At 42.8% G+C, this 14,827-nt stretch overlaps 2 protein-coding genes across 3 annotated transcripts; both read left to right on the top strand.

The window, feature by feature from the left end:
• Positions 1-148: 148 nt before the first annotated feature.
• On the top strand, positions 149-1,611 carry fbxo36a (F-box protein 36a). The gene is made up of 4 exons (XM_070829928.1): positions 149-244; positions 681-789; positions 1,020-1,192; positions 1,383-1,611. Exons 1-4 carry the CDS (start codon positions 149-151, stop codon positions 1,530-1,532), a joined length of 528 nt encoding a protein of 175 aa, XP_070686029.1. The 3' UTR covers positions 1,533-1,611.
• A 984-nt stretch (positions 1,612-2,595) lies between these two features.
• Positions 2,596-13,593, top strand: zbtb38 (zinc finger and BTB domain containing 38). 2 transcript variants are annotated; one of them, XM_070829037.1, is made up of 3 exons: positions 2,596-2,724; positions 3,285-3,556; positions 9,242-13,593. In XM_070829037.1, the coding sequence occupies exon 3, from the start codon at positions 9,242-9,244 to the stop codon at positions 12,923-12,925; it is 3,684 nt and encodes a 1,227-aa protein (XP_070685138.1). In that variant the 5' UTR covers positions 2,596-2,724; positions 3,285-3,556; the 3' UTR covers positions 12,926-13,593. The 2 variants fall into 2 exon arrangements, with proteins under 2 accessions (XP_070685138.1, XP_070685139.1); XM_070829038.1 differs by lacking the exons at positions 2,596-2,724; positions 3,285-3,556 and adding an exon at positions 6,467-6,568.
• The last annotated feature ends 1,234 nt before the right edge of the window (positions 13,594-14,827 follow it).

Here is a 14,827-nt window from a genome sequence, read left to right as displayed (position 1 = left end):
AATTTGTCCTCCTGCCTTACCTTTTGGTCATCACTCCCAGATCAATGTACAGTAACATCCACATTAAGACAGGGTTTCCTCTTCCGTTCAGTAACTACTGTTATATCAGTTGCCTTTCAGTTGTCATGGTTACAGCTCTGCGTCCAAAATGGCGTCCTTGCTTGGAGAGCATCTATTTGATATTAGTGGTCAGGGTCCACCTCCTCTAAAAGATTTTTTTCAACTCGTTGTTACCAAAAACGAGGTCGAGTATTTGCATTTATTTATATTTATATAGCAGAGTCTCAAATATTAACTTTATAAAAAGCTATCTTGGATGTTGATAAAGCCACTTTTACTAGCTTAATGGTTACCTAGGTTACAATGTCAGTTAGCTAGCTAGCTCTAAATACCTTGCTGGCTAATATTTAAAAAAATGTTTGCAACTCTCTGGCAAGAACATCCAGAAATATTTATTCATCTAAAGTTAGAGTGATGAGATATTTATTTTACGTGCCTATTATAAAATTAATAGGCATGTAAAATAAATGTTGCAGTGGGCTTAAACCAACATGCCTCAGGTTATTTGTCATTACATGTAACCTAAATATTATTTTGGATTTACATTATTGTTAATGGTATCGTCTTCCTTGAATTCAGTCATAATGTCTTCAGTGTGCCCTTACTGTTTATTCTATTAGGTAGAATTGACATCATGGAAGATTTCTGTGAGACTTGGATCCCGGGGAGCTGCACCCAAAAAGCTGAAGACATCCCATCATGATTTCCTACATCACAAAATACTAAAGCGTACGATTTCCACATCTAGATAGATACATTATTTATTCCCTGTGGGAGATTAGTACGTCCAGGCAGCAGTACTACACATTATGTGACACTGAAAAACTTTTTCAGTTCTTAATTTTTCTCTGGCAAGTTGTTACAGTCCTTTGTTTGGCCCTTGCATTTGCTTTGATGAAAATCTGTCATGTCACAGAAAATGTTAAAGGAATTTTTACTTTGCTGCTCCTTATCTGTAGAACAAATCGGTGTTGTGTTTGGGCGGAGGATCCTGGAACATGCAATGTCACTATGTCAAGGAAAGTTTGATTACCTAGAGCGCTTGCCTGATGACATACTGCTGAAAATCCTGTCATACCTACAGCTGAAAGATACAACACAGCTGGCACAAGTTTCACAAAGATTCAGGCAGGTGAGAGCCTCTTAAAGTTATATATTTACAACAGAACAGTACTGTCTATATTAGGGAACGCAGAAATGGTGCTTCTATTTTGTTCTCTCTCTGACATGTACGTTTGTGCGTAAGCGTATTTGTACACTGATAACCACACCTGTAAATCTGCAGTGTTTTGTTGTCTTGTTCTCTAACTTGACTGTAACAGCTCTGTGACTCTGAGAAGTTTTGGGAGCAGACCGTGAGGGGTCGCTGTGCTGAGTTTACCAGTGACATGGAGGGCCTAGCAAATGCCATGGGCTGGAGGAGGATCTATTTTACCTTTTTTCACACCGGTGGCCATAAGAAGCAGCAGTGAAACAACTGCAATGCACATGTCATCACTGTGGATGGATAGCCAGTATTTTAGTTCTGTTTTAAATCTAGTGTTGAGATATGTGATCTACAAAACCAATATTCTTCAAGACAAAACAGTATTTGCATGTGTGTCCACACTTTGGATGACAGTAATTACCACCAGTATTCTATGGATATATAACCTTATTTGGAAGTTATGTATGTTGGAAATAAGTTACTATGTGTAATACTGCCGGTAAATTAAATGAGTATACTTTCAAACACAGCATTTAGTGTCTCACTGTGTTTCCTGAATGATAAAACTGCTCAAATACATATCAAAAAAGGCATAGAGCGTGTCAAATACAGACATATTGAGGTAATTTAATTATAACATACACTCAGTTGCCCATCTATTAAGTATATCTAGCAAAAAGTGGTGCTGTCTGAAACAACAGCCCTACAATAAATCCTACCTTCATGAAGGTTATAATGTTCACTTTCTGTTGAAGCTGTTTTAGATGGGTGTAGATTCACCTGTATGGTCATTCGCACAGATGTGGTTTGTGGTGCTGCTGAGCGATGCTGTGTTATACTGGCCGGTGTTTCTGTTGTTTTGTCCACCCCACTTGCATCAATGAGAGAAACACCTCTCTGTAAAATGCAATCCAGTTCAAGAGTATTACATACTAAATCCTCTAAAATGACCACACGGTTGAATCAACACCTCTCTAAAACATAATGATCCTTCATGAAGGCAGGATTTATTGTAGGACTGTTGCATTAGATTGCATTAGTTTAGCTAGGTGTACCTAATAAACTGGCAACTGAGCGTATACTTCCTGTTTACATTTGCCAGTATGCTGTTCTTGCGCCCTCTGCTGAAGACCCTCTGCACTCAATGCTGTCTCTGCCTCCACCCAGCTGGAGGTTGTGTATGGCCTCATGCTGTAATCAGTTGTGCAGCCAGCAGAGGGAGCAACATGGCAATGAAAACTAGAGTCAGATGATGGGAGGAGGAGGATCAAGCAAATAAACCCTTGGGTAACGTGTGCAAAACAAGTGTTGTAGTTCTGGTTACCATATCCAGGCCTAAAGAACACAACACACTCTGGACTGAAACCTTGTACAAATACGTCCGTGGGGTCATCTGCTACACGGGTACTACCTCACCTGAAACCTGTACAAGCAAGCTACAGTAGCATAAGACAAAGGTATGCATTGTTTTTTTTTTCTCTGTTTCCAACAGGTACCTTAGTGGGTCAGAACATATGGTGCAATAAATGTTAACGAAACAGCTACATGCCAATGTACGTGTACTTGTTTGTCCTTGTGTCTTATTGTCACAAAAGTGGCAAAGAAGAAGCACAAACATAAGCCGTTCCATTGTCCCGTGTTAAGGGATGAGACAACAACTTTTTCCATTAACAGTATTGAATATTCCTCTGCCCATATGATAGCTGAGTGCTGAGATGATCTGACATGACCGCATACAGCCCTGACTGGTAGGTACTATGGCCTATTATTAGCCTCTGAACACTGGATACCGCCTTCTCAGCTGAGTCTGGTCTAGGAGGAAAAATATTCATTACGTAACAATAAAGGATCTGTCTCCCGACCCACTTCCTGAATACCACAGCAGCAACGAGGCCCCAAACTGAGACAGAGCGGAAGCCTCATCCGTTTGTTTGCTGGAGCAGTGTACAGCAGTGTCGGTTGTTTTTTTGCTTATCCCTTGCCTCCACACATTCACCATTCCACCCCTCCTCCTCAGCTCCTCTTTGTGGGTCAGTGATGCAGCGGGAGTGACGCAGCAGTGGCAGCAGCCTCCAGAACAGCAGGAACAGGGAACCTCTGCCAGAACCATAGTCCACAGGCAACTTCCAGACAGCAGTGAAGAGGGAAGATGGTAATGGCCTGATCTAGGCCAAAGGGAGAACGGGAGCCGGGTAGTCACTCTCCTCTCTTCCACCTAAACAAACACCAGAGAGACTTCCACAGCGACAGAGACAGGCCCAGCAAGACCTTCCACACAGAAACATTTTGGTAGGCAACTCACAGTATGAGTGCTTGTTAAGGCAGCGACATAAACGCTACCAGGGATGAGTGTCTTTGTATGCTAAGAGTGTGAATGCTTTGAGAGTGAGGATGAGGCCTACTCAGCCTTGTACTGCCGTCTGTGCGTCCCTGCTGATCAGCGTCTCTACAGGCCGCAGCTGAGCTTACTGAGCATCAGAGGCCTGTACACTTTGTCCTGAGGTTTTGAACGCATCATCGCTGTGATTTCAAGTGAGGGTGAAACGGTGCTGCTTACAAAATACTCCATATGATCCACTAGACACAGTAATATGCAAGCGCTTTAGGTGAGGGCAGTGCTTTTTTTTTTTCCCCATTTGCAGTTTTGATTCCAATTTAGCTGGAGGTTTATTTTGAATTCATAAAAAGACAGTTTCCCAATTATTTAATTAGGATAATTCCTAACCCTGTTAACTGCAAAGACTGCGTGAGTGTAAGATATTAAGGATGGCTTTGGGTATACAGTACATACTGTAAATACACATTAGTGATTATTTTTTTGTTAAAACGACTAAATAAAGAGTAAATGAAGTGGAGTGGATTGCACAAAGCAATAGTTTCAAATTATTAGTCAGCACACCATCAAAATCTGCATTCACTTAAAGTCACTGAAGCTACTGAGGAAATGACAGTGATCCTCCTGCTCTGGATCTTAAACTCTGGCTCAGAGAAAACCCACAATATCTAACAGTTAGTAGAAAATGTTAAAATAACGGCAATATTTTAGGGATAGCGTGTTATTAGTTTATCTAACTTCTTCTAATGCGTCACTTTGCTGTGAATTTCAGATCTACACTTCTGTTTTAGACTTTGAGTTTGTAAATCAGTCAGCTGTGGTGGTGGCTGCATACTTATCTGACTTCATCTCCAGCCAGGCCCCCCCCCCTAGTTTCCTAAATATAGATTTTCCAATTATACAGGGTATGCACTGAAGTCATTTTTGCCTCATCGCTTGGATTGTTATGTCTTTTTACTTTTTTTTTTTTGCTTTTTATGGTCCACTGTGGCACAAGTTTTAAGATAAGATTTCTTTCTTAGTCCCATGGCGGGGAAATTCAGTGTCACATCTGCAAGTAAGCAAAAGTAAAAGGACAGCAGAAAGAGAACTTCAATAAAACAATAAATAATAAACTAGAGGACAGAGATATGCACATAAAAAAGTATGTGCAATTTAAACAAGATGAAGTATAAAAATAGGGACAATGTGCACCTGGGGGAATATTAAAAAAACGGGAGAATATATGTTCTGAACAAATATATTGCACAGTTCGTGTACATTATAGTGCCGTTATTGTCAGATTTGGCGCATGTGGTCTACTGGGACCTGTGCTGGTTGTGGAGTGTGAAAGCAGCCGTAAGGAAGGACCTGTGATATCGCTCCTTCACACTCTCAGGGAGGAAGAGTGTGTCGCTGAAGGAGCTCTCCAGTGCTGTCAGACTTACAGTGTAACTACCTGACAAGCTGGTGCACTGCCTGCTCCCCACACTAGTGTAGGGGTTCATCAGGAAACAGGTTTTGCTGTAAGCAACAAAAATAGACGACTGAGCCTGTGGTTGACTGTACTATTCATGAAACCAACACAAAGCGAACACACTGAACACAGAAAAGGGACCAGGACAACGCAGCAGCTAAGATTTATGGTGATGTATTTTAAGATACGAAAGCACAAATACTCAGTGGATAGCCCATTTCCTTCCTTTAAGGCAATGAGTGAGTGTGTGCATAACGATATGGCACCTGCTACTTTGTCTTTTGAAGTCAACAGTATGGAAAATGAAATGGCTTTGAAACTGGTTTAGAGTGGGTCTCAGCCTGCATGAGGAGAAGACCTACAGTCATATGACTACGCTCAGTTGTGTAAATAAAAGAGCTGCTTCCGTCCTCAGAGGCTAGCGAGAGGCTCTCAGTGCCATGGTCGGTTCAGCTTCCTCCCCTCCCCCTCGTCTGCAGTGCTGACGCATCTGCTGCTTTTGCATCAATCAGCAGCCTCTATATAGGTATAGCGAGAGCCCTCGCTGATAGCAGGACTCTCTTTCCCCTCTAAGCCCTGCATGCAGTTTGCACGCTCACGGCAATTCTGAGAAAAAACATCGATGAACATCTGTCCTGTGACTGCACAATAGGACAAGAGTCACTGCCATCTTCTCTCTGGCTCTGCATTACCTAACCACAGTGACTGCGTAAGCACCGACGAGGGTGTAATATATTGCTGCACAGACAGAGTCTGTGTGCACATGCATGAAACAGATGGTGGAGCGTTATGCATTCAAGGTGCATGTTGTGTCTATGAGGGCTGCAGATAATTGTGTTTCATGCAAAAGACATTTTTCCTTTTGGTCAACATCGATGCATCGAGATCTAGCCGGTGTAGTGCTGGGGAGATTTAATACGGCATTTGTTGTTCCCCTCACTCTACGCAGCTATCAGCAATGCAGCTAAGCGTTTTCTCTGGCTGTAGCATCGAGTAGAGAGCTGATGTGTGATATAGCACCCAGCATCTCTCCGCTCTCCCTACAGCCCTCTGCCATGCTTAATAAAAGTTGCCGTTTCCTGCTCAGTGGCTCCAGAACGAATGCTTCAGTTGCCCAGCTAGCACAAAGGCAGACCCGTGCTCCGGTTTAGCTATATGCTGTAGAAACTGTGAGTTATTCCTCTAGCTGTAGGAGGACAGAAGAGGGACAGTCAGAGGAGGGCAGGGCAGATCTAGCCCAGGACCTGGGCTGCATGGATATAGGCGAAGGACGTTGGAGCTGGAGTCATCTGCACACAGAGAGGGAGGGAGAGGAAGAAAGACGTCAGAAAAAGCTCTGCTTCTGACAACACCACTGTTCACCGACCATCATCGAAAAAAAAACTACTTTCGCCTTGCTCTCACGAAAGTGTTTTTCAAGTATAGTTGGGTATATTGAGGGCTGTAGAGAAGGGATACTGCATGACACTGCTTCCTGTTCGCCCTGCATCCTTTTCTCTGATTTACTAAGGTATGTTTTGCATGGTTTCCCTCAATTTCTAACCTGTTTTTTTTGCGGAAGTACGCCTTGCAGAGGTGCGTGAGGTGGCTTTTGCTTTGACATTTCGCTCTTTGTTTGTCAGGACTGTCTGTATGCTACACTATCATTTCTTGGTTTGTGGTTTGGTGTGTGGGGATTGTTATTTTACAGGCTGAGACTTAAGATATGATTTCACATGAGTACTGAAGGTAAAGTAAGGTTGGGTGTGGCAAAAATCATAAGCACTGATGACAAATTCAAGATTTCCGCTCAGCATGTGGTGGCAATAAACCACAACAATTGGTATAAATTGTGAAAAATGAAAGTGGTAAAGTGAAATAGCAACGTAAAAGAAAATATATGCAACTGTTTCTATATACACCACAAACTGAGAAATTAGTAGAAATGCAATACCACATCACTTGCGGGTATCAGACGAGAAAGTCCTTTGGGTAGCAATCCTGCTGCAGACAAAGACACACAGACCAATACACATACACAAAGTACATTCAAGCGGAGACAAAGGCAAACCTCGATTGGTCTGTAGACTGCTGTGTGTTGCAGGTTCTCAGAGAGGGCAGGATGTTTGTGGGAGAGAGGGGACCGAATACCCGGACAGCTCATACAGTCACTTGCCATCCAGCTGAATCCCAATAAGTGCTGCGCCATAGCATGTTGCCATGACAACGGAGGCCTGTCTGAGAAAAAAGGCACGAGGCTCGTTGTGTTTTCGGCAGTCTGAGAGGCTTTTAAGCGCGGCGGCCATATTGTATGTGTTGCACTGACAGAAAATTGGAAATGAGTGGGAAAACAAACATGAAATGACTTCACTGATGAATGGCCTAAACCGCTTTGCAGTGAACAACAAAATCCTGTAAACTTGTGACTTAATTATAAAAAAAAAAAAAAATCCAAACGGTGTGCAAGGCCCAAATTAAAAATTAGTAAAAACATGAACCAAAATTAGATTTAGAATTGAATATAACTTGTGACTATCCTTGCAGTATGTCTTGCACAGACCAAATTTAAATTTATGGATCACTATAAATTAAACTTTTCCACTAAGTATGTAGGAAGAACAAAGAACAACAAAGAGACAATAAATCTAGCCACGCTGTCTCCAGGGTACAAGACAGACAAACCATCTCCAGAAGAAAAGTCAAAGTCTGCATGCTAAACTACACAGTCACAGACACTGTATGACAACTAGAGAGATGTAAAGTACTAACTTCTCTCGCGAGGCTAAATGACTCAGTACAGACTCAAACCACACTGACTCTGATATGAGTGAGCCACAATTAGTGTCATCCTGGGTGATACATCCTCTTTCAGAGTGAGAATGAATGAACTTCAACTTCCCCTAACAGTTGCTGATCACTGTAGTTCGCTGTCAAAGTTAAACAAATCAAAAACTGCTGCTTTGTCATCACACAAAAACAATGTTATTCCCCTCTTGACCATCAGTTTTGCCTCTGTAAACAGTGCAGTTGTGTGCTTGTGTGTAACAACTGGACGTGTGTGTTCTTTAGATATAGCATAACAACAATATTAGCACGTCAGCTACTTTGCATAGGCCAAAGAAAAGAAAAAAATAATGTTTCTACTTTTAATAATAGTAATTATTGTACATCTGTGCTACATTACATTACATTAATGACCCTTTCTGGTAGCCATTTCCCTCCTGAGGCATTAATTAACTGTCCCCTGTAGTTGGAGTTGACTGCATGTCATTTTCATATTAACCTGGGCCTTGGGTCACTGTCATGACAACTGAACCAGACCTGGAGCAGAGCTGTGGTAGCACACTGAATGGATTACCACCAAATCATAAGAAAAAATGATAAAAAAAAAAAAAATCTATGACTAAGGAAGTCATGGCAAATTTTACCAAGTGAAGACCAAGACTTTCCCTGCATGGTACCGCTGTTGTTTTCAGAAAGATGTGTCTCATTCGTTTGTTCTGTGACTAGTGAATAACAAAGTTGAGTAGTTCATGCCAAGACTATTTCATGTATGAAAAACCAAGTTAATCCGCAGAGAAAACCAGCAATAGAACAGGAAGGAAATTATTGGGCAACACGCCTCCCCACATTTTTTCCTGATAGCTGGGATCTGAAACATTACCCTTCACTCATTTTACACTTACATTACAGTATTCAATCATTGAGGTCTTCCCAACAATAATACAATGAGACAGACTTTTTAAAAGGGTCTCATTAAGTCTTTAGAAGAGATTAAAGATGTCCATTATACAAGAGAGACAAAAATAAGAAGGAAGAAAACGGAAGAACGGGAGAGATTTAAGGTAGTCGTGGCGCAATCCTGAATCAGTTTGATAAAAGTGTCCATGATTTAGATCTTTTGATGATCCTACAGTCTGTCTTTACCTCAGTATGTGACTCACTGATCAAGGTTTGAACAGAAGTTTTAATGAAACAGGGTGGAGGTAATGATGATGATGGCTTGAGTCACCAGAAATGTTGGCCAGACAGGTTGGCACAGGAGCTCATCTATCAGGACAGTGCTGCCATCTAGTGTTCAGACACTAGAACAGCTACAATATTTTCAAAATGTAAACACATCTTCTGGATCTTTTTCACAACACAGTCAGATCCACCATTTTGTAATAATCTGATGTAATCATTTCTTCTCTTCTCTTTTTAGATGACTGTGGTGTCCCCATGCACTCAGAACCTGATGGATAGTGCTCACCCTCACACTGTGCTCAGCAAACTCAATGAGCAGCGTTCCCAAGGCCTCTTCTGTGATGTTACCATTGTGGTGGAGGATGTTAAGTTTCGGGCCCACAAGAACATTCTGGCAGCCTGCAGCGGGTACTTCAGGAACGCTCTGACGACCCCTGAGACACCGAGCTCGAGCCAAGTGCTGGAGCTGATGGACCTGAAGTCTGAGGTGTTCGCCAGTATCCTCAACTTTATCTACTGCTCAAAGGTGACGTCACCTGTTGCAGAGGACACGGGGGGGCTGGTGGCAGCTGGGAAAAGACTTGGCATTCCTTTTTTAGAGAAGCTTGCAGAACAAGAGAGTCAGGATGAGCGTGTTAAATCCACAGACTCCAGCACAGTCCCAGTGTCTAAAAAAACTAAGAAGGAAGCTCCGAGGCCTGAGGAGATGGACAGAGGGCCGCGCATCACCAATGCCTTCTCTATCACTGAAGTGTGTCCTGGGAACAATCTTTTCACCCCTCTGGTTCAAACCAACGGGGAGAGGCTGTCGCCAGACGTGGGAGAGCTCCCATCAAATTGCCCGACAACCTCCTGCCTCAATGGGAGCAATGAGACAACCCAAGCTCTCTCCGAGCACTCATATGCAGTAAGCAAATCAACTGAAGTTAAGGATATCAGTCAGTGGGACAACAAGAAGGTCTGTAAACCAGCAATATCACAGCCAAAGCAACTCATTTACAGGAACATGGGCCCTCTTAAAAAGCGCCACAGGCTGAGAGGCATTTTAGGAAAAAGTATTCTTCCCACACCAGCTGAACCACAAACAGAGACACCAAATACCATGACCCCAACGTCTGCCGATAGTGTATCTGCAGCACCTGTTGCAGCCATGACACCACCTGCGCTTTTTTCAGAGGCAGAAACAGAAAAAAGTATGGACCCGGTGCTACCTATAGCCGCAGACAATGTTCAAATGGAGTTGGGTCCACCAACCCTTTCCCCTCACACAGAGGACAGCATTTCAATCTACGGATGTGAGCAATGTCCAGAGATATTCACAAATAAAGCTCTTCTCACCATCCACTCAGAGGTGCATAAAAAGCGTTTTGTCAGCCATTTGTTTTGCAAGTTTTGTCACAGAAAGTTCATACACCTCAAACGGCTGCGCAATCACGAGCAGGTCTGTCCAAAAGCTGTAAGAGGTCCGCCTAAACTAGATGCGACTGACATACCATCCAAAAAGGTGGACGTCCGTTCAGATGACTTGCCAAACGAGGACAGCGTCGTGACACAGCTTCCCTCTGCTGACCTCTCCACCCCTTCCTCCCCAGAGCCCCCTCAAGTGGACCAATCAGAGCCTCCACAGGATGAGAGGGTAGTGAGGCCAGGTGGCAGTCAGAGGAGATACAACTGCAGTGTGTGCAAACGGGTCTATGTCACCCTATCCAGTCTGAAGCGGCATGAGAATGTACATTCCTGGCAGAGGGCCTATCCCTGTCATTATTGTAATAAGGTGTTCGCCTTGGCAGAGTACCGTACTAAGCACGAAGTCTGGCACACAGGTGAACGCCGATATCAGTGCATTTTCTGCCTGGAGACATTCATGACATACTATATCTTAAAGAACCATCAGAAGTCTTTTCACGGCATCGATCCCAGTCTAGCTGTTAAGAAGAAATCTGCCAACGGTGGGCTGAAAGCCAGTGTTTATCCAATCAAACTCTACAGGCTTCTACCTATGAAGTTTAGAAAGAGACAATACAAGACGTACAGTCAGACATATTCAGAGGGTGCAGAGACAGGGGACCAAGCTCCACTAGACAGAAACTCTCTTATCCCTCCATTTGAAGAAAATGGTCTCATCAGCCCCCCAGATCCTGTTTCCTTCCCTCTGACATTCATGGCAACGACAAAGATGGTGGCACCCGTCATGCCTCGCATTAGCTTTGACAAGCCATGTGACCAGGATATTGACCAAAATCTGAGCAGTGAATTAGAAACTAAGAGAAGCACAAGAAAAGTGGCTGAGAATAGAGATTCGCCTCTCACTAACTACGACAGCACTTTCTCTTTGCACCCCAATACAGAGTCTCCTGCCGTGGGTTACAAAGATGATCTGCCAGCACTAAGTAACTCAGAGCACATCAGTCGTAATGTGCCATTCTTACACTCTTTGCACGCTGTTAAAAAGTTAGGTGAGCTTTCGGCCTCTGCAAAAAGAGTTGAGGATATGACAAAAGAGATACTTCAATCAAGTGCAGAGAATCAGGTGCGCGATAAGAAGGTGGGGGCAAAGACAGAAACATATATTGCCAAACCCGCATGCCCAGGTCCATCTGTGGATGGCGCGTCCATGCCACTCTGTCAGATAACAGTGAAAATAGGCAATGAAGCCATCATCCGTCGCCAAATCAAAGGATCTAAGCTCTTCCCCAGAAAGAAAAGGAGAATCAGAGAGCTGAGTGGGGACGAGAGCCCGAGTCAGTGCCCTCAAGCAAGGGAAAACTCAGAGAGCCCCAGACTACGGCTCAGACCAGAAGTCGCTGCCGCCACAGAGCCAGAGACATTCGATGATCCCAATGACTGTGACACAGCTGACATGCTTTGGCGTCCCTACTATTCTTACAAAGCTAAAAAGAAAAGGAAGAAGCTGAGATTCAAGCGCAGAAAAGCTTTGTTTCACTGTTATCCTGAAACTCCTGCAGACAGAACTGCTGCCAGTGAGGGCCAACTTGATAAAATTAGTCGACTGGCAGAGGAAAGCATCTCAGGTGGCAGCGGAGAGGTGAAACGTAGTCTTAGCAGGAACTGCAGCCCGAGGGCCACCTACAACTGTGACATCTGTGACAGCTCTTTTATCACAGAGACCGGGCTCAGAGCTCACGTTATTGGGTCCCACCCGTGTTTCTGCCGGACCTGCGGTAAACAAGGTCCCCCCGGTGAGGCGCCTGCCGGTGGTGACTACATCTGCAATAGCTGTATGGAAAATGGCTCCTGTTTCGATAATACACCGCGGAGCCCCAACCCAGAGAAGAAGTATCGCTGCTCCTTCTGTCCCCAGCGTTTTCTCTACCTTGCCACCAAGAGAAGCCATGAGAAAAAACACCAGGAGACAAATGAGGAGGGATATAATTATGACAACTTCACACCATGTCCTAAATACTCGGCCCATCTGAGTGAAGACAATAGACAAGACACCATCAAAACAGAGGACAGTGACAATCAAGAAGGCGCTGGCATAAAAAGTGAAACTGTGGAAGGAGGACATTTTTCCATTGATACAATTAAGCCTAAAATCGAGAATGCAGCTGACTTTGTGTCTTTGGCTACGTACCAAGACATGTCATATTCTAACATTAAAAGTCCATTATCCCCCTGCGCAGACCCATTGGTTTCCCTGACATCCTCAAAGGTGAAACATAAAATGGCAAAAAAAAGGATCAGTGCGCAGCAGTCTATGCACCTCATCTCAAAGAAGCAAGCCCGTGACAGAGACAGCGATAACAGCAAGGATGTGTTGATGGGGCCAAGAACAACCAGTCACAATGACCGCGACAGGTCCAGCAAACTCTTCAGGAGAAACGACTCTGAAACTAAAGGTCCCCACATTTCAATACACAAGCCAGAGAAATGGGTGTGCAAAGAGGAGCCATTTTTTTAAAGAGCTACGAGACCTGTGGCTAACGTTAAAGCAATCAAGAAAGTGAATAAAGCCTGACTTCAAGCCACCGTTTTGGTTAGGAAATGTAAGAGTTGTAATATTGTCTTTGCAGCGGATTAAAATGTTTTGAATGACCACTAAACATGAAGATCTAATATCATTATACGCTGCAATTTCTTTCCTTCCTAAACTCAACAAATGAGAGATTTTACACCTTTGTAGAAGATATTTTTTGGATAATATAGGACCTTCTGACACAGACTGTACTTTGTCCATTGTCTATGCATATATGGCAGACTCAGTGACATGACTGCAACCTCAAGAAAATACATGAATGTTGGTAATGTTTCCTCAAGCTATGTGCAATTTCAGAACAGGGGTAGGCTGCGATGGACGGCTGAAAAGCTGCCGAGTGTGGTTACATCTTAGCTTTTTTAAAATATGTCTGGGGAAAACAATATGAATTGTATGACTGTCACGTTTCTGAATCTCCAGTTCAGTTAACTGGCCATGGTGAGTTGCACTTTATAGTTAGACTATGCTAATGTGTTGGGTTGAATACTTTGATAATTCAATTTCAATTCTAAGCACCGCTGATATAATTCTAATTTCTAATTAACACATGACACCATTGAGATTAAAGTTACTACTTTTGTGTGTTTATGTATAAAACATGTAAAACTATTTAAATAAATGTTGTTGCTATTCTAAAACAGTGACATCCTGTCCTCCTTTGGCCTAGTTAGAGAGTCTGTAAATGTCTGACTATCAGTTCACAGTTTCACCAGCACTGACCAACACATTATACTGACTGATAAACACACTTACTGATTGTCTGACGCTGATGGCGAGGGAACAGTTACAGAAACCCTAAAAGTCATGAATTTATATTGGTACAAAACCTGCAAACAGTTTCCTAAATAAAAAGCCACATGGTGGCTCCCACGGGGACCTGCAGCCCATCTGAGAAGTCCGTTCCCTCATTCTTCCGCACAAGCTGCATCTGTATTTAGAGGTGAGCCTCTAGACACAATTCGCAGATGTTTCTAAATTCCTTGCTTCTTTCTACACCAGGTCTTCTGATGTAACAGATGGATCACAACTTTTAGGTATAGGAAAGGCACTACTCTTTACCCTGATTATACCATGAAGGCAACGTTTACCGCTATCCTGATATAATCTGTCATTTAATATTAAATACACTGATAGCAACAATTCATGTTATGTTGCGGATGTTTTTACAGATTACATGTGAGCAGCATATTAATTTGCTTTTCATTTATAACCTGTAAGCACAGCTAATATCATCAGGAGCCTGAGATAAGCAAAGATTTACTGAACATACGCTTAAAATTACATGCACATGCTAACTATATTGTACAATGGCAGCTACTGTAATAAAATATGAGATACAAATCCAACATAGACTTGAAATGACGATCAATACTTGTATATATTTGTGGTGTTATATATAATGGATTTAATGAGGGATTTCAAATGCAAAGATTTGCTACAGCTGACTAACAACATAAATAAAGAACCCTGATCTGATGAAGACATAGAATATTAACAGTTTTGAAATAAACCATACCAATACCAAGATCAGACGTCATCGTCCACGTGTCAACAGGAGACTAAGATAATACATGATCATTGGTTATAAAAGCTATGATGCATACCTGACCTCTGTGCTACTGTCGGCGATGTTTTCACCCAACCAAAAGCAACATCACCTAGAAGGAGTGGAAGAGAGGAAGGCTGTTAGTCATGGTTTCATCCAGAAGAGATAATCGAATGGGATTTTAACACAGATGAATAATTCAACTTTCCAAATAAAAAAAATCCCAGAATATAATATTTGGGAAACTTTATTGCTTACTCGGTTTAACTGATACTTGGGTA

The sequence above is a fragment of the Pempheris klunzingeri genome, chromosome 4, assembly GCF_042242105.1.
Source record: "Pempheris klunzingeri isolate RE-2024b chromosome 4, fPemKlu1.hap1, whole genome shotgun sequence".
NCBI lineage: Eukaryota > Metazoa > Chordata > Actinopteri > Acropomatiformes > Pempheridae > Pempheris > Pempheris klunzingeri.
The sequence above is the reverse complement of the archived record's forward strand: the minus strand, read 5'-3'. Positions and strand labels throughout refer to the sequence as shown.